A 19,538-nucleotide genomic window follows, 5' to 3' on the forward strand; every position below is an offset into this window, starting at 1 on the left:
ATGGGCCAGCTGAGCTTCCGGGGAGGCTGGGCGCGGCTGCTGGTGTTTGGGGCCTGATTCCTTACTTTGTGCCTCGGTTTCTGGGTCTTAAGAGTGAAGTGTGAACAGAGAGGCCGTAAAGCCACCACCAGGCTCTGGGCTGCGAGTTCCTGCCGGTGCCACGTTAAATGCCAGTGCGCCCGAGTCACGAGAAACCCCAGCACAAGGGGGGGCTCCTGGGGGCCAGGTCTGGAGCCTGATGAGCTCCCCACAGCCCCAGGGACAGTCCTGCTGGTCCTTTTGTGTCTGTTCGCAAGGCGGGGGCAGAGAAGGCGTCTCAGCAGACTCTGAGGCAACCCAGGGGGCGAGACCCCCATCCTTGTCCTGTTTCCGGGCGAGGAGACAAGGCCAGCACAGGCCAGTCCAAGCATGGACCCCCTCAGGCATCTGACTCTGCCTCTGGGCCCGGCCCCGGCTCCCTCGTCCCCACCCAGACCTCCGGCTCCTGGGCACACGCTCCACCTTCTCACGTGACCTTCAGACGTTATCCCGCCAGAGCGAGACTTCCTGGGGGGCATGGCTTCCTGGGAGCCACCAAACCAGCCCTGTCTGTCCCCGTCACACTCACCTGGGCCAGGGCTCTGTCTCCCAGTCACGGATGAGAGGACTGGGGCAGGTCAGGGGGGGCCAGTCCTCCGTGAACCCTATCCTCTCCCACGGCGGCCCCCGGAGAGCGGCCACTCCCACGTGTCCTGGCTGGCGCTGCGCTTCCAGTGAGGCCGAATGTCCCCTCTGGGCAGCCCTCTGCCCAGTGACCCGCTTGGCCATCCCGATGCCTGCGGGGAGCCCGCTGGGCCGGTTATTCCTGATGCTGCGCCCCACTCTGATCAAGGATGCTGGGGAGGGCTCAGTGCTTCTCATGGTCCTGGAAGAGCTCTGATTGCTGTGACCATGAGCAGCCGGCTGGTGGTGTCTAGGCCGCAGCCACGAGGGCATGGGGAGAGCACGCCCGTGGGGCGGGCCTGCCCCCCTGAATGCCAGCAGCCCCAGGCCCATGTCAGCCCTAGAGCACGTGACCACTCCCCCCCGCCACCCCCTAGTTTCGGTCTCAGATCACGGGAGCCAATCCTGGCCCTCGTCTAGATTCTTGCTGTGAGTCACCCCAAGAGAGAAGTCCCAGGTGCTGGCGAGCAGTTTAAAGCTAAATTAAAGGGTTCCCCCGAGATCTCAAATTCCACTTCACACCGTTAGCCAGAATTATGACTATAATTTTAAAAAGAGTGTGTCCTCTTCCTGCAGGACGGAATCTAATAAGATACCGAAGGCAGGGTGGCCAGGGATTTGCAAAAGCTGCAAACGAAATATTGCTGTGTAGAGGGGAGAGCAGCAGGCGTCTTGCAGGGACCCCGTCTGGTTGTCTGATGCCGTGTGTGGACGTGGCTGTTGCCTATCAGCGTGCACCTGTGTGTGCACCTCTCTGTGTCGCGTGTGTGCCTCAGGGCATGCGTTGGCGAGTGTTGGTGTGTGGTGGTGTGACTGCATGCATGGACTTGTGTGTCTGTGCATGTGTGCCTGTGGGTACTGTGTGTGTGCATGGGTGCAGCTACTTGTGGATCCCTGTGTGCCTGTGTATTTGTGTGTGCACGTGTGCGTGCCCTGTGCCTGCCCTTGTGTGGGTTCGTGTGTGATGTGTGTGTGTGCATGCGTGTTCGTGTGTGCACCCGTGTGCCTGCCCTTGTGTGGGTTCGGGTGTGTGTGAGGCGGTCACAGCGGCAGCCTGTCCCCCGTGCCTGCTGCCTGCACTTCCTGCGCACGCACGTCCTGGCTTCTCCCGGGCCGGTGCCTTGACCCTTGAGCCCCGTCATCGTGACTGCGGCGTGAGGACCCTGAAAACCCAGCCCCCGCCCCGGGGCTGCTCTCAGGACTGAGTGGTGACTTCACCACAGCGGTGCCAGATCCAAGCGGCCCTCAGGCGAGGCTCAACGCCGTGTCCACCCCAAGGCTGGGCGTTTGGCCGGGCTGCTTCCCCGTCACCCGGGCTGTGGTTTGCCCAGGACTGAGGGGCTGCCTTGGACATGGGACTTTCAGTGTGTCACAGGGCTGGCCGCCTGTCCCACCAGGGAGAGCTGGCCCGGCCTGGCCCCACCGCCCTGCGGAGTGGCCCCGCCAGCCCCTCGCCACCTTCTCCCACCCGCCCCCCATCCTCTGCTCACTGGTGACGGCGGCTGTGTGTGGCAGAGGCCCTCGGACTGCCGGGGGGCCTTAACCCCCGCCTCCCCGTCCTAACGGGGACCTGCCAGGTGCCCCGGATCCCTGGGATCTCAAGGGTGATGGTGGCCTCCGAGCCCCACGCAGGGCATTGGCTTCCTGCCTGAGAAGTGGCCGTACATGCAGCGCCGGTGATGGGGCGCCCACTCTCGGGTTCCGCAGCACAGCCCCGGGCCTTTGGGGGCCCCTGGGAGGAGGCTGAAGCCTCCATCCCGTCTCTGTCTTCGCAGCTCGGAGCCCCGCCCTTCCTGGGACAGTTGAGGACACTTCTCCCAGCCTCAGGGTGGCCCAGGGCACCCTCAGAGCCCTTTCTGTTTATCGCAGAACCCGGAGGTGGGTCAGGATGCTCCCCAGCGGTGGAGGGGAGAGCCCGGGTCCACGCGCACCCCTCCGTCTGCCCATCTTGCCTTAGGGGGTAGCTGCCTCCACGGCCTGTCGCCCAAGCCGACTGTGCCAAACCGCCAGTTGCATCCAGCTCTGCCTTCCGCTGGCTGCAGGACGCTGAGGGGCAGGTCATTTGACCTTTCCGTGCCGGCTCTTGTATGTAAAGAGGGACTGAAAGGTTTGTGACAAGGATGAAACCGAGGTTAGCACCCGCCCCGCGCTGAGACCCACGTCCGGCTCCTAGTAAGTTCCGCACGAGTGTTGGCTGCCTTTGGTGCCACTGTCGTGACGCCTCGAAGGACCCTGGGCCACTCACTGGGAGGCAGGCGCTGGAGGGTGGGGTCTGCCATCATCCTGGTGACAGCTGCGGCTCGGGCTAAGGGGCAGGGGACGTGGAGAAGATCAGGTCCCCTGGGGGGTCCCCTCTGGCTGCTCACCCACCTCACGCCCTTCTTCCTCTCTCACTGCTCGCAGGGAAGGGGGCCACTCAGCGCCCCTCCCAGGCCGAGCCGTAAACGCCCACCCGAGGCCCCAGAAACCTCAGCCAGGAGTGCGATGTGGCCAGAACCGGCCTTGGGCCAAGCCCTCAAGTGCAGACTTGACGAGACCCCCCCTCCCCCCCGGCAGCCATCCAAGCCCCACACACTCACCCCTGGGCTCCAGCCAGCCCTGGTGGACCAGCCTCCTCCTGGCCTGGGCTCAGAGCTGTGGGCAGGGTCAGCCTCCTCGTGGAGCCAGCCCTCGGTCACCTGCGGACCGGAGTGCAAGGCCAAGAGGGAAGAGGGTCCAGAGAGAATGGAACCCTGCCTCTCTGGCGCCCTGTCCCAGGTGGAGGCTCTGTGCTCACCTGCCTGAGACGCCCTCTAGTGGCGCCTACGGGTATGGCTGGTGCACATCCCTAAGAACCTGCCTGAGAAGGGGTTTTGCTGGGTGGCCCCATGGCCCACTACCCGAGTGTAGAGAGGAGTAGGGGTCCTTCTAGGACCCCTCCCAGCTACCCTGCTCTCCCCAGGTTCAGAAGAGATCCTGATTTTTTTTTCTTTTGGCCACCCTGCGGTATATAGAGTCCCAGGCCAGGGATCAGATTCAAGCCACACTTGGGAGGGATAAGCCACAGCTGCTGCAATGCGGGATCCTTAACCTACTGTGCCAGAGCCAGGGGTGGAACCTGTGTCCCAGTGCTCCCAAGATGCCCCCGATCTCTGCGCCCCAGTGGGAGCTCCCCTCCTGATGTATTTTTGATGCTCGGGCGGCTGGCCACCCTCCCGTCAAAGGATCCATTCCTTGATGGGTTCAGCTCGGCAGGAAGAGGAGTCCTCCGAGTTCAGTTCCGAGTTCGCTGGCTGTGTCTCCTGCATTCAGGGAGCCAGCAGCCCCCACCTCCCAACAGGCCAGGGCTGGGCTGGAGAGCCTTCTGCCACTGGCTGGACCCTGGCAGCAAAGTCCGTCACTCACCCAAGTGGCTTTTGTGTCCCCGAACTTGGCCGTGCAGGAGAAGCAAGGGTTCCAGAAGGTTCTGGGGTGGTAGGAGTCCACTCCGCCCTCCACACCCCTTCCAGGGGATACGCCCCAATCTGGGCAGGCTCCGGGTGCAGGGGCGCGGTGGCATCCCTCTGGCTCGGGTCTCTGTCCACCTCCACGCGCCCTTGCCCTGCCTCTTGGGGACATGGGGACCAGGACCCCACAGCTGTGCTCCCCCAGCAGCACAGGACATGGTTTCCTGGTGAGAACAGCTCTGCTGCTCCCTTCCCTGTGCCCATCCCGACCTGGGAGGTGCCCAAGCTGGCAGGGCGGGGGGGCAGGCCATCCCTCACTCTCCCACCCCCGCCTGCTGCCCGGCCGATGACATGTCACCCAGATGTCAGGAGTAGGGGGGCCGTGCAGGGCCGGTCCCCTGAGTCTGTGCTGGCCACCTGGTCTGGAGGCAGGCCCAGGGAAGGGGTCCCTGGGGGAACAGGTGCATTCCACCTTGGAGGAATTGGGTCTGGGCACCACACGGGCTGCCCTCACACGTCGCTTCTCTCCTTTCATACTTGGGGACATTTGGAGTTTGCTCTCTGCTGGTGACATAAATGTATGAACGACCAGCCTGGGACGGGCTCTCACTGCACAGAGGTAAATGCACCAGAAACGGGGGCAGGAGACGGGCCGGCCCCGGGGTTGGTGTGGTTGAGGACAGGGAGCCCTGACAGAGGTCCCCAGAGTCAGAACTCATGCGAGTCAGGGTCAGACCCCCCTGGGGGAGAGGCCAGGGGGGCTCCAGGGAGGAGGGGGCTCCCAAGGAGAAGAAGGGGGGACAGCCAGGCGTCAGGGAGGGGCGGGGGCCCGTGTGATGGGGCAGATGGGAGAGCATGAGGAAGGAGGGACATTTGGGAATGTTCCCCATCCTTGGGGGCTCTCGGTACCCAGGCCCCGCCGCCTGGAGCCAGGGGTGGCCTCGGGTTTGCAAACAGGCGGAATCCCAGCACTGGTGGCCCGAGGGCCTCGTGGAGCGTGTAGGGGCGGCTGGACAGCGTGGGTGCCCTGAGGCAGGCACACTTCTGGGATCACAGTGGACCCCACTTCTCCGGAGTGGGTGTCGCTGTGGCCAGCGGTTTGGGACATCGGATGGTTGTCTGTCCCCGAAGCGCCTCCGCAGGACCTTACAGGGAGGGTGTGGAGTGTGGGAGGCTGTCACCAGAACAGCAGAGGCCAGGAGCCAGGAGGGGCCGAGAGCTCTTGCATCCCTCCCTGGCCCCACGGCGGAGGGGTAGATGGTACGAGGGTGATATGGGGTCTGTGCTCTTATGCTTAAGACTCACCTGTCCTCAGGATCAGAGCTTGGGACCTCTGTGTTGGCAACACCACCTTCTGCCAGAGCTGCCAGCTGGCAGCCCTCCAGCAGCCCCCTTCCCCCCATCCGGTGTGAGCCTGGGGCCTCGGGGCGCCCTGATTTCTAGGAGGGCCCCAGCTCCTTGTCTAACTCTCCGGCCACTCTGCCCGCAGGACTGCCGGCCTCAGGCCTTCATCAGCCCAGCCCTGCCCTCACCACAGCCAGGGTGACCCCGCACCCCTCCGGTCACGTCCTGCTCTCTGTGGCATCACATTTGCCCCAGATGTCCCCACAGAGCCTGCCCCACCACCCGTGCCCTCTCCACTGGTCACCCTGTCCTCTGTGCCGACCCACTGGACATGCAGGCAAGCATCTTGTCCACCCGTGCTTCTCCCCAGGAGCCCCACGTCTGTCCGGAGCCTGTGGGTGTCAGCAGACAGGCTGAATACTCGCCCTTGAATGAATGGGTGGGTGTGAGGGTGACTGATGAAGGAATGAGGGAAGGAGTTCCCCTGCGGGCTGGTCCCTGTCCACCCAGGATGGCGGGGAAGTGTCCAGGTCACCTGCTGCCAACTGCTAGCTCTCTGAGATCAAGAACTCAGGGCTGTAGCCCTTTATACCAGAGTACACGGCTGGGAGCCCACCTGGCTGTTCCTGGATGGAACGCGAGGAAGGTGGGGACAGTTCGAGGTGGGGAAACTTGAGACCCGTCCTCTCTGTGTAGGCAGGACAGCCCCAGCCTAGTCCCGGAGAGGGGGTGGCACTCCCAACCCACAGGCTCCCTGTGGCTCCTGCCACCATTGGGGGCTGTCACTGAAGAGCAGGGTGCAGCAGAGGGACAAGGGAGGTCACGGTCCCCCAGGGTCATCACTCTGTAGAGCAAGGAGCTTGCAGGGAGCCCTGGGCGAGGGTCGGGGAGTCAGGACGTGAGGCCCGCTCTGTATCTCTGTATTTGGTCACTGTTTAGGGAGCCTCTGTTTTCTCACCTGTGAAATGGTGCTTTGTGAGCTGAAATTAAACCTGCAGTGAGAAGATGCTTCAGCACTTGTGTGGGACCACACATCACTGCTCACACCTAGAACCACAGGCGTGCTCTGGTCTCCAAGGACCAGCTTCCTCCTGTTCTTAGACAAAGGCTTTCTGGGCCTGGACTGATGGCTTTGGGAGCCAACCATCTGCAAAATGGCCCAAGGAGCAGAGCTCCCAGCCACACTGGAGCTCCGTTTGCTTTGACTTGTCTGCCCAGTGACACATACACGCTGGCACCGGCAGAAACTAGCTGGCTGACACGTGCATCTTGTCACCCACTTTCTAGTTGAGGCACTAGAGTAGAGTAGCTGTGGCAGAAGTGTTCACGCAACACCTGTGCAGACTCACTGCTGACTCACTCTCAGGTCGCTCCAGATCATCCCCTCGTATCTGGTGGGGAAACAGGCTTCCAGAGGCTAACTGACCTGTCCAACCTCTGACAGTATGTGATCAGTCGAGCTGTTCATGGGGCCCTTGTGAAATTTGGATGGACGAGGGAATAGATGTTGTTTGCAGAAGTGGTAAGATGGATAAGTGGGTGGATGGCTGGAGGGTGGATAGATGGAGGATGGATAGTTGGGTGGGTGGGGGATGAATGGATGGGTAGGTGGATGATAGATGGGTGTATGTGTGGATGGATGGATGGATGAGTGAATGAGTGGCTGGCTGGACCGATGGTGGATGGATGGGTGGATGGGTGGGTAGGTGAGCCAGTGGATGGCTGAGTGGATGGATGGATGGATGGGTGAATGAGTGGCTGGCTGGACTGATGGTGAATGGATGGATGGATGGATGGGTGGATAAATGAGTCAGTGGATGGTTGGATAGATGGATAGGTGAATGGATGGATGGATGATGGATAGACGGAAGGATGGATGAGTAGGTGAGCCAGTGGGTGGTTGAGTGGATGGATGGATGGGTGAATGAGTGGCTGGCTGGACTGATGGTGAATGGATGGATGGATGGATGGATGGATGGATGGATGGATGGATGAATAGATGTGTCAGTGGATGGCTGGATAGATGGATAGGTGAATGGATGAGTAGGTGAGCCAGTGGGTGGTTGAGTGGATGGATGGGTGGGCAGGTCAATGGACTTCTTCAGAGGACTGACTTTTCAGCTTGGGCTCAGTCTCCTTGCTGATTATCACTGGTCATGCACAGTATGGTCTGGGGTTGCCCACGGAGATTCCCTTGTGGGTGTGGGGGCTTCTCTGAGACTTCAGAGCTCTGTGACTTCCACTTCTGCAGCTAAATATAAAGAGCAGCTGGGAGTAAAGTCTGGCAGCCCCAGTTGGGTGGCTTGCCCTCTGCTCAACCCCAGCCACCCTCGGCCTGGCCCGTGTTTATGGTTTCCTTGATCTTTGACCTGCCCCTTCTCCTGTGGGAGAAGCCCACCTGCCTTACCCTGCTCCCCTCAGAGCCACCTCGTCTTCTGGTGTTGGGGACCAACTTATGGGGTTCGGCTGACCTGCCCGTCTGCTCACCTCCCCCAGTGTCTGCTGCATCACTTCTCCTGTCCAGAAGTGTCCCCACAGCCCATCACCATAGGACCAACCTGCAGTCTCTTGATGGGGCTTAATACATGCGGCGCTTCCAAGCACCCACGAATGCAGGCTGCCACCAGGAGGGATGTGGAGATGGTGTAGACAGAGCCGTGTGTTGCTGCTTAGCTGCCAGGCCAGCCTGGGTGATGGGCAGCCCATCGTGGCAGGTCCCCACAGCCATCACTCAGGTGCTCATGGCAGGTGTTCAAGGGAGATTCGCACACTGTTTATGGAGGTCGGATTGGGGGAGGGAGTCCTTCTGACCCTGGCGTGTGGTACCCGCCCCCCACCCTCTGCTGACCCCAAGCCTCTTCTGAACCCTTGGGTCCAGATGGAGGGGCGTCAGGGGACCCATCACTGTTGCTGAGGAGCTAAGTCCCCTTGGTTACCAGAAACCACCTTCCTGGGAAGCTGAGAGGAGATGCCTGGCAATGCCGGGCCCCTTGTGAAGGTGCCATCTCCCCATCCCCCCTGCCCCCCTGGCCCCCAGCCCCGAGCCAGGCTGAGCTGAGGTGGCTGGAATGACAGACCCTCATATCCTGTTAGGACACAGGCAGACCCGCAGCAGGTGGGCGGGGCGGCCCCCCAGTGGGGACCTGAGGGCTGCTCTGGCTTTTTCCGGTGGCCTGTGCGTCCCTCTCTGGGAGTCGGCAGCCTTGCCAAGGTGTCCCCTTTGGACCAGAGGCGGTCACACAACTGGGCTATTGCAGAATCGCTGCCTCAGGCTCCCAGGGTGTTTGGGGACAAATGACATCCACCAAGAGGGAGCAGCCAGCTCTGGGACGAGCCCCAGGGTGAATTTCCCATCTGTGCACATGGATCTGTAACCCGCTGGGCAAGGAGGAGGAAGGGAATGGGCTGAGAGGCCACCGGCAGGAGCAGCTGCTTCTCAGGATGCTGTGACCTCTTTCTGTGGCTCTAACTTGGTCAGAGAAGGCTAGGGGGCAGGGGTGGGGGCTCCTCGGGACAGGAGAGCCCGAGGGTGGGGGGCTGCAGCTTCTCAGCGCTCTGTGTCCTCTGCATCCAGGTGAGCACCCAGAAAAGGTCACACGGCCACCACTTGCTCCACGGGGTTCAGGGAGGGCCCTGGGCTCTGGGGTCAGGCAGGCAGATCTGGCGGTCCCTCCTCCTCATCCGACTATGACAGATCGGGGTCCACGCAGAGCGCGGGGCGTGTGCAGACGTGGGTTCCTGTGGCTCACGTTCATGACCGTGGGGGAAAGAGTAAGAAACACGACAGCATCCAGCAGTCAGGCTTATGTGAACGGTGACACGCGTAACGCACACCGGACGTTGAGTACCAGGGCTGCAGGGGGAGCCGAAGCCCAGCACACCAGGAGCACGGCGGTTCCCGTAAATCCCAAAAGTGGGTGGTCACATCCTATTCTAGAATTTTCCCTGCAAGCCAGTTTCATGCCTAAATGTAAGAACTCCACAGAAAGCTCAAGGCTCCTTCGGTGGGCTCCCAGGCCAAGGCATCTGAAGTTTGGAAAGAGAACCCTGGGAGTTCCCACTGTGGTGCAGCAGGTTAAGGACCCCGCATTGTCTCTGCAGCGGCTTGGGTTGCCACCGAGGCGAGGGTTCCGTCCCTGGCCCCGCACAGTGGGTTAAGGATCTGGTATGGCTACAGCTGTGGTGTAGGTCGCAGCTGCAGCTCGGATTTGATCCCTGGCCTGGGAACTTCCATGGGCCTCAGGGCAGCCAAAAAGAAAAAAGGAGAACCATAGCTGGGGACCCCACCCTTTATGGTCCAGACACCAGCGGGCCACCTCCCAAGACTCAGATACTAATACCTTCCCCACGTATCAGTAATAGTCCTCCCTCCCGTGGCTGGGCGCCCTCTGGGGAGACTGGGGGGGGGGTCTTTCCTGGCTTTCCGGCTCTGTCCTGAAGCCCCGCCCAGATGCATCCTCTGGGTGCCCTTTGCCTGAAGACCCACCAGGGCCAGGGCCGGGTCAGCCTCCTGGAGGTTGTCACCCGTGAGAACATGCTTTTTCCTTCCAGGAAGGTCAGCCCTGGTTCCCCGTCATCTGTCACAATGACACCAGAATGTCACTAGGGAAGACCGCTTTGCACGTTTCTCTGGGAACCTGAACGCCCCCCCTCGCCCCCGCCCCCCCGCTTTCTCTCTCTCTCTCCCCCTCCCCCCTCCATTCCCTTCCTCCCTCCCCCACCTCTCTCTTCTCTTTTCTCTGTCTCTCTCTGTATCTCTGTCTCTCCTGGTCTGTCTATCTCTCTGTCTCTCTCTGTCTCTCTCTCACTCTCTGTCTCTCTGTCTCTCTCTCTCACTCTCTGTCTGTGTCTCTGTCTCTCTCTCTGTCTCTGTCTCTCTCTCTGTCACCACTGCTGGCCCAGCTTTAGGCGCCCACACTTCCCAACAGACCTGGAAAAGCAGGCGCCCTCTGTGAAATGGTGACATAAACCAGGAAAGGATTCAAACCCTCTTGTGGAGTGTCTGTCACCGGGGCAGCTGCGCCTGGGCCGCCTGCACCTGCTGGTTAAAGCTCTGGCCGCGGGTTCCAGGTGTTCCTGCCCTGCCCGGCGGCGGCGCTCGTGGTGAGACCGATCAAGCGCCGGAGCCCCAGGGCCACCTTGCTCGCCACCTGCCCCAGGGTCTTCTCTTTATGACCGCGAAGCGCACGCGCAGGTCACCGCCTTGACCATCTTCTGTGTACAGTCGCACGGCACTTGCTACCTTCACCTGTGGCGCATCCACCACTCGCTCGGTCCCCAGACCGTCCTCGTCTTCAGAGGCTGCCCCTCGGTCCCCCCTCGGCACCTCCTCCCTCCCTCCCTCCCTCCCCTCCCCCAGCCCGGGCCCCACCCGTCCCCCTGGCTTTGGCCACACCCGGATGGCGAGGAGTCATGCCTCGTCTGTCTTGCCGTGACTGGCTTCCCTGCCCCAGGATAACGTCCTCAACCACCCCTCCCGTGTAGCCTGTGACCGAAGGTCCTTCCTTTTCAGTGAACGGTGCTCCCTCGTCTGAATGGACCACATTTTGTGCGTCTGCTCATCCATCAGTGACGCCTGTGTTGTTTCCGTCTTTTGCAAATAAAGCTGCCATGCACGTGCCTGGGCAAATATCTGTTTGAGCCCTGCCCTCACGTCTTTGGGGTCCGTGCAGAGGCGGAATTGCCGGAATTGCCAGCGTCTTTTAACCAAGAGTGCGGCCCCAGGGCCTTTTCACGTCCCCAGCCCCATCCAGAACCAGGAGCTCAGACGTGACTGCTCTCGGCTCGGCGTTGGCTGTGAACGGATGGGTCATCGTGGGTCTGGAGTGTGCCTGGCTCTGTCTCAGACTGTGACCCTCTCTCTCTGTCTCTGTCCCCCTCCCCGCTGCAGGCCCACTTTCCCGCCAGGTGCCAACAAGGACACGCTGTCTGCCTTCGAGTACCCGGGGCCCAGGCGGAAGCTGTACAGCGCCGTGCCCGGGAGGCTCTTCGTCGTCGTCAAGCCATACCAACCCCAGGTCGACGGCGAGATCCCCCTTCACCGTGGCGACAGGGTCAAAGGTCAGTGTCCACTCTGCTCCGGGGGCAGGCACAGGCCGGGGCCCCTCGGCCTCGGTCGACCCCCACTGTGGTGGCAGTGTCTGGGGCATTGCTTCCGCGGGGGTCCCGTGGGAAACCCAGAGCCGTGGGAGGGAACGGGGATCGGAGCGATGCTGGCAGCCACGGCGACCCGAAGTCCGTTAGGAGGGCAGCACACGCAGGTCCGGGGCCAGGTCCACTGCAGGAAGTGCAGGGGAGGGGCAGACGAGGGCATCAGTGGGCAGAGCGCCTTTCCGCCTGGAAAGCCTCCCAGGGCCTCAGAAAGAAGTGGCGCTGGGATGGGGCCCAGCAGGGGTCAGATTTGGATGGGTCTTGGGGGCCAGGGAGGGGCGTCCAGGTGGATGGTTCAGTCTGGGGGCCTGCAGCGCGCCAAGGACAGCCACCAGCTTAGAGGGAAGCGTTCCCAAAGCGGGACCCTGGGAAGCGGGGGTGAAAAGACTTGAGGGGGAGTTCCCGTTGCGGCTCAGTGGGTTAAGAACCCAACTAGGATATGGGTTCGATCCCTGGCCTCGCTCAGTGGGTTAAGGATCCCGCGTTGCTGTTGCTGCGTTGTAGGCCAGTGGCTACAGCTCTGATTCAACCCCAAAGCGGGCAACTTCCATATGCTGCAGGCGTGGCCCTAAGAAGAAAAAAAAATTTTGAGGGCCACCACACATGCCAGGCTTTAGACTTTGTTCCCAGGGGACTGGGGAGCCAGCGATGGTTGCTGAGCAGGAAGGTGAGGGACATGAGGCTTTTAGGGAAGATGGGTGTGATGCAGGCGGGTGCAGGAGGTTGGCAGGGGCTGTAGCGGAGGCCGTGGTGCAGGGGCCCTGAGGAAGAGGTGGAGAAGTGGCCGGTGTGGGCTGCGGGCTGAGCACACCTGTTGTGAAGCGGTAACGGGCACCCCATGCCCGGCCCTGTCGCTGGAGGGCAGGCTTTCAGAAGACGGAGGGTAGAAAGTATACGCTTTAGGGGTCAGTCGGCCAAGTTCAAGTCCATCCGGCCCCCAGCTGGTAATGGCCTGCTTCCTCCTCCAGACTGTGCAGTAATGCGGCCAACGTCACCTGGGTTTTACGAGTTTCTGGGGGCAGCTGGAGCCCCATCCGAGTCCCTCTGGTAGTTCAGCTGCATGTCACCTGACCATCTGGTGGCACTAACAAGTCCCAGGGCCCCTGTTCATTTTACTCTCATCCTTTTTTTTAACCTTAGGTCATTTCTGAGGGTCTCTTTCCAAGTTCACTTACTCTTGCCCTTGAAACGCTCCCTTTACTGTGAAGTCCATCGTCTTGCGAATTGTTTAATTTCAGAAATGACAGGTTGGAGGGGAAAAAAACGAAGAAATGACAGGTTTGAGCTCTAGGGGTTCCACTGGTCTTTTTTTAAAATAGTTTCCTTCTATTTGCTGAGGCTCCCTGCGGCTCTGTTGAGACTTTCACTCTGGGAAGCACACGTGGTTTTACACCCTGGGACTGGGTGGCAGCGTCCTCTGAAATCCCCGTCTCAAGTCCCACTGTCAAGGTCACATCAGGGTCGGGCTCAAGGCCTTGCTTTTTTCGGGAGGGGTCCTCACGTGTTAAGCTGTGAGGTGGTGATGCTCTCTCTTGCCTTTTGGAGGGTCGCCTGGGTGACAGGCGTGGGCGGGCTCAGGTCCCCAGCTTGAGCCGAGCTGCTCTGCATCTGTTTGGCCAGAGAGGTGGGGACACTCGGCGGGCCAGCCCCTCCCTGGTTCTTTCTCTTGTGGGGACACCGCCAGTCTCTTGGAGATGCATGGTGTCGTGGCTTCCTCTTTCTGGGTCTCCAGGCCACGCAGGACGCAGGTGCACAGGCCACACGTGCCCCTCCCCTGCCAGCCCTGCCGTGTGGCCTCCCTCAGTCCAGCTCCCAACTGCGGCAAAGAGGCTCCCTTGTGCAGCTCCCTGCGTCTCTCCGCTGCGGCGAGCGCGCATCCCGCAGGCCCGCCTGCTTCTGCCCACGTGCCTGTCCCTGTTCCGTCACGTTCAGGGCTGAGCCCTGCCTTCTGGGGTGTGGTCCAGCGGGGTCTTGGGTGACAGATCCGTCAAGTGCCTGACTATCCCTGTATTTAATGCAGCATTTGGTTCACTTTTATATTACAGGCATCCAAATGTAAATATAAGCATTCCCTGACCTGCCATGTGGAATTTTAATACAGACTACATCCCCTCCATAGTGGGTAATTGTCGCTGCCCCCCAGCGTCAGCGTGGCCGCCTCACCCGTGTGCAGGGCGCTGCCTTTGCTGACGGATGGCTGGCGGCCAGGGAGGAGCTAGCCTGAAGCTCCATTGCAGCCCCCCCCGCCCCGACCTAGGCCAAAGGGGACTGAAATGTCCTTGCTGAGCGTGTGCTGGTCCCCAGACAGGAGCCTCCTGACCGTGGTGTCAGCCCAGAGGGCCGCTGTCGCCCTGGCACCACCAGCACCACAGCCTGGCCGTGAACCCTCACTTTCCCCTACCTGGAGGCCCCGGGAGGGCATCTGATGTCCCGGGGGGAACCGCTCCCATCAGAGCTGGTGGTCCAGGCGGGGTCGTGGGAGCAGACGGACCCAGGCCTTCAGGACCCTCCTGCAGCTCTCCCGGGAAGCCCCTCTGCTCTGGCCGTGATGCCCTGCCTTCCCCCCAGGAGCGCAGGGGCAGCGTTGCCAGGCAGAGCGGCCACCGTTCCGAGAAAGCTGCGAAGGCCAGGCTGCCAGGACGCAGCTACTGCCTGAGGACGGTTGGGTGGCGCTGTTAGAAATAACCCCATCTCTTCCTGGTGGGTCAGCCCCTGAATCCACAGGGCTGGCCGCCTGGGAGGCGGGGGCCAGTGGCCCACGTGAGGACAAAGCAGGCCTGAGTAGGCTGCTCCGGTGTCTGCATGCACACACAAACACACACACACACCCCGCCCAGGGCCCCCTGCCGCGCCCAGCTCAGCCCTCGGCTTGGCCACAACCCTGGGCTTTCATCGCACGTGGGCCAGCTCGCTGTCACCCCCAGGCCCCGGCGGGGCTTCAGGCTGGGCTTGGGAGGGGCCTGTGGAGCCCTCCCGGTGACCCAGTGGCCAGTCACTTCATGTGGGGGACTTATGTCCTTGTCCACGCGTCACAGATGGAAACAGAGGAGGTACACACAGGTCAGACACGTCAGCACCTGCTGCTTTCCAGACACTGCTGGGGACGTCGCGTTTTCCCTGGACACCCCTCACAGTGACTGTGGGCAAAGACATCAGCCTGTCGTGCGAGTCGGCTCAGGCTGCTCTAGCGGCGTCCCCACGCCAGGCAGTTTAATCCACGGGTTCACTCTCCCCTGGTCCTGAAGGCTGAGCCCCAGGGGCGGGCAGGGCGGGTCCCTCCCGAGGCCTCTCTCCTGGGCGTGTAGACAGCCATCTGCCCCCCGTGTCCTCGCAGGGCTGTCCCTCTGTGCGTGTCTGTGTCCTGACCTCCTCTTCCTCTGAGGACCCCAGTCCTGTGGGGTCGGGGTCCCACCCCCGTGACCTCCCTTGACCTTCATCTCCTCTTTAAAGGCCATGCGTGTCCCCAAGTACAGTCACAGTCTGAGGTGTGGGAGGCGAGGACCCCAACTTAGGAAAACTGGGGACACCGCCCAGCCCACAACCTCTGTCTGTCCCGACGTGGAAACTCCAGTGAAACCTCCCGCAGCCGACTCCAGAGGGCAGATGCGGATCCAGAGCCCGCACGGGTCCCACCCCCCACCCCGTGTATCTGGGGATCGCCCACGCCGCCGCGTGCTGGCACCCGCGTGACTTTGTGGTCTTGGCCTTGCTCGGAGGGACAAGGGGCAGACAGACGTTTCCACCACGAGTTTCTATGCGGCTGCTGGGCGGTCAGAGGCCGCTCCATTCTTCGGCGGGGCTCGCAGCTCCCTGCCACTGGGTGTCGGGTGCCTCCAAAGCAGGGCCCGGAGAGGGAGGAAGAGCAAGATCTAGGTGTGAAGAGGGCACCACACCCTGGCTTGGGTTCCTGGGGCGTGGGGACCCCCACCTGGATTCCTGGGGTGTGGGGCAGAACCTTGATGCTCCTGACTTCTGCCTCCTTACCCTATGGGGCTGGTGGCTGAGAAGCGTAGAGTAGCCTGCAGGTCAGGCTTGCACAAGGAAGAACCCAGAAGTGGGGAAGGGCTTTCTCCACACTGACACTCAGAGGCAGCCGACTTGCTGGAGTGTGACCTCGTGTGTGAGTGCGCGGGCGTGCACACACCTGGGTGTCCCTGTACCGTGTCCCGGTTGACAGGTGGGGGGTCTCTGGTGTTTCCATCGAGGGGCTGGCATTCCTCCTTCACTATCACTGTTGCCCATCAGTAATTTGGAAGAGGGCTTCTCCGGGCTCCGGGCTGCAGGTGGCCTTCCTCCTGTGCCTGGCCCAGTGGAGAGAAGCCCCCCCATGTGGGTCCCCCTGGGCCTGACCACAGACTTGTCTCCAAGGCTGAGTGACAGGGATGCTGAGGTCATGGGGGCAGGGGGGCAGGTGGCTCGGGAGGGGTCAGTCTGTTCCAGGATCAGAGCAGTCACACCTCCCCCCAGGGCCCGCCTTGCTCATCCACACTCAGCATCTGTCAGGTTTAAAAACAAACATGCTTCACCCCCCAGGGGGTACCCGTGAGGCCCTCTGTGCACCCAGCACCCTCAGCCCTGCAGCCGTCTGTCCGACCGCCCTGGTCTTGGTGTTTTCACTGTGCAGCGAACCCTGGGGACAGGCCCACCCACCCCGCACCCCAGCTGCTCGTAGCACCACCATCACCTGTAGGTTCTTACTAAGCCGGTGGGAGGCCCGGGGCAGCCTGTGGGGCATCAGCCCGCGTGCCCTTGCCCTCCAAGTCCAGGCAGCATCGTGTGGCCGCCAGACAGACCCGCCCGACCTCTCCGTCTCCTGCCGTGAATTCTCTCTCCTCAAAACTGGTTTAAAAGATCCTGTGAGGAGTTCCCGTTATGGCTCAGTGGTTAACGAATCCGACTAGGAACCATGAGGTTGGGGGTTCGGTCCCTGCCCTTGCTCAGTGGGTTAAGGATCCAGCGTTGCCGTGAGCTGTGGTGTAGGTTGCAGACTCGGCTCGGATCCCACGTTGCTGTGACTCTGGCATAGGCTGGTGGCTACAGCTCTGATTAGACCCCTAGCCTGGGAACCTCCATATGCCATGGGTGTGGCCCTAGAAAAGGCAAAAAGACAAAAAAAAAAAAGATCCTGTGAGCTCGAACACCCGGCCCCCCTCCCCAGCTTGAGCCGGGCAGACACGACCTCATGGTTCCTTCTCCTGATCTGGGTGGCCTGTCCCCCCACTGGGACACCTGAAGCAACTGATGGTACGCGCTCGGAGTTCCCACTCCCGTCTCAGCTGGGACCCGAGAAACGGGTTGCAGGGGCCACGTGCTGTGTGCTCACGGGTGGAGGGAACCTGGAGGCTGCAGAGGCTCCACACTGTCCACTCCAAGGGACACCTGGCCGGGCCCCTGGTCCGCAGCCACAGGAGGCATGGTCAGCGGACAAACGCACCAGAGCCCCTGGCTCTGTGGGCTCCGCCGCCAGCCCCTCCTCCCCCGCACCGCCCCCCTTACCCTCCAAGCCCCGCCCACTAACCACGCCCCCTTTCCTTGTCTCCAGTTCTGAGCATCGGCGAGGGGGGCTTCTGGGAAGGCAGCGCCCGCGGCCACATCGGGTGGTTCCCGGCCGAGTGCGTGGAGGAAGTCCAGTGCAAGCCCAAGGACAGCCAGGCAGGTAAGGCGGTGCCAGGCCGGGGCCGGCCTTGCTGGTGACCGCGCGCGGGTATGGGCAGGTGCGTGGTTACCGAGGAAGGTTGCGTTTCCTAATGGGGACATCCTGACCCCTCCAAGCGGTTGATGCAGCCCCACCAGGCTTTGTTCAGCCCGGAAATCGGTTGCAAGAGAGTGTGGGAGCGCTGAGTTAAAAGGCTGCTCCTGGCACTTGCCAGGAAACTTGGGCCATGCGTTGTAGCCTCTGGAAACACGCCTTGGGGGTTGATTAAGTGCTTGAACTGCGTTATCGAGCCCTCACGCCGCTGTCATGAACAGGCAGCTTCACACTCCCCAGGACTCTGCCCTGGCATGTCCTGGTGAAAACTGCTCGAAAGAGCTCGGCGGTCAGGAAGGCGATCGTGCCAGCGTGCCCAGATGCAGCCCCTGCCAACGCCCATCCTGAACGGGAGTGCCCAAAGATTGACCTGATTAAAATGTTAAGAGGAAACTGCTTCTATAAAATGGTATTGAGAAAACAGAGGCAAGTCAGAGAAAAGCGAAGCACTCGTGTCTTGTAAGAGCCTGGTCCACACGTGCTCGGCGGCTCCTGGTAGATCCCAGACTTGAGATGCAGGTGTCGGAAGTGGCTGTGTTTGCTTTGTGGCCGAAGGGCTGGCTGCATCCTTGGGCAGTCCGGGGGCCCTGTCCCCTCCAGGTCCCAGCCTAGTTGCGGACCGGGAGCCCCCGCCCGTGCCGGAAGTGGGGCATTCTGAACCCCTGGGAAGCCCAGACCTGGCTTTGCAGCGTCTGTGTCGTGGAGGCCAAGCCGTTCCTTCTTGAGAACTTGATTTCAAGGGAGCGTCAATCTGGCTAAGCTTCCTGCTGTCCCTCTCAGGTTCAGACCCCAGAAGGGACCTGTCGTCTTTGACATATTGTGGGGGTGTCAAGGTCAGAGATGTCCCAAACTTGACCTTGAAAGGGAGGACTGGATGTGCTCGGCTGGGGAAGGCGGCTGGCTGGACGGTGGTCAGCACTGCTGACAAGGGGGTGTTGGGTGGGTGTGCTGATGATGGACTGAGCTGCTGGTCCAGGCTGGACCCCTGGCCCCCACCTGTGCTCTCCTGCGAGCGGCCTGCCAGCCTGCCCGGTCTGGGAGGGGCAAGGCCACGGCCTGCGAGATTCCTGGGTGCTGGATGCTGGGTGCTGGGTGCCTACCCCCGTCCCCTGCCATCCTGACCAGGAGGAAGTCCAGCCCCTTCCTCTCTCAGTTCACAACTTGGGCACCGCTGGTGCCCCTCCCCCTCCATTCCAATGGAGCGACGGGGGCATCGCTGGCAATTTCACAGCTGGACGGGGCTGATGTCCATGTGTGGGGGTGATTTGAGCTTCCTGCTCCCCACAGCCTCCAGAAAATGCTGCCTCCCCACCCCGACCCCAGCAGGGGGGGAGTTCCCCGCCCACTGGCCCCGTCCCCACCGGGTGGCTGGACACAGTGCAGCTTGTCCAGCTGCCGTGTCTCCTCTGGAAGGGGCTTCCTGGAGGCAAGAACTCGTGCTTGTGCTAGGGGGCGTGAGAGAGATGCCTAGAAGGGCGTTTTGGCTCCGGCGCCCAGGACAGGGTCCTTGGGAAAGTGCATTCTCGAAAGAGGCTGATGCCCAGCACGGGGTTCGACACCCCCGGGGCTCCAGCCAGCTCTGGGGACACCCAGGTGCCCTGGGCGACTTTAGAACCGTGGAAGCGGACCCCATGCATCCGAGCTGCCTGCGTTTCCCAAGCAGCCCCTGGGCCCGGGCATCTTGCAAGGACCTGAGCTGGAGACAGACAAGCCCTAGGTCCCAGTGCCCTGAAGGGTCTTGGAGCTGGAAAACAACATTGTGCAAACTCGAGTTATTATCTGCTGGTTCTGAAAGTCAGCTGTCTGGTGAGGGTCTCGTGGGGTCAGCTGGGCTGCGTTCCTTTCCGGAACCACCAGGGGCCCGTCCACTCCGTTGCCTTTTCCAGGTCCTGGAGGCCCAGCATTCCTTGGCTGGTGGCCCCTGCTCTGTGTTCACACCCCCCAGGGGCCAGGCCTCAGGCTGCATCTCCCTGACTTCTGCCTCCTGGTCCTCCTTTCTGGAGGTCCTTGTCCTCGTGTGATCGGATCGGCCCCACCTGATTAGGAACCGTAATTCCCTCTTGCCTCCAAAGGTCACGTTCTCACAGGTTCGGGGGATTCGGTCAGGGGCATCCCTGCGGGACCATCTTCTGTCCTCTAAGGATGCACTTGTGACCGTGAAAACTCTC

General features: G+C 61.7%; 1 protein-coding gene across 18 annotated transcripts in view; it reads left to right on the forward strand.

The window, feature by feature from the left end:
* Positions 1 to 19,538, forward strand: part of SHANK2 (SH3 and multiple ankyrin repeat domains 2) — a 513,576-nt gene that overhangs the window by 226,536 nt on the left and 267,502 nt on the right. For all 18 annotated transcript variants that reach the window (XM_085010449.1, XM_085010452.1, XM_085010454.1 and 15 more), the window contains 2 exons: positions 11,362 to 11,531; positions 17,164 to 17,277. In XM_085010449.1, the coding sequence (XP_084866575.1) occupies positions 11,362 to 11,531; positions 17,164 to 17,277 (284 nt within the window). The remainder of the gene's footprint in view (positions 1 to 11,361; positions 11,532 to 17,163; positions 17,278 to 19,538) is intronic.

The sequence above is a fragment of the Sus scrofa genome, chromosome 2 (genome assembly GCF_054392235.1).
Source record: "Sus scrofa isolate SSC_HxYL_T2T_F1_AM1 chromosome 2, Sscrofa_HxYL_maternal_Yorkshire_Landrace_v2.0, whole genome shotgun sequence".
Lineage (NCBI taxonomy): Eukaryota > Metazoa > Chordata > Mammalia > Artiodactyla > Suidae > Sus > Sus scrofa.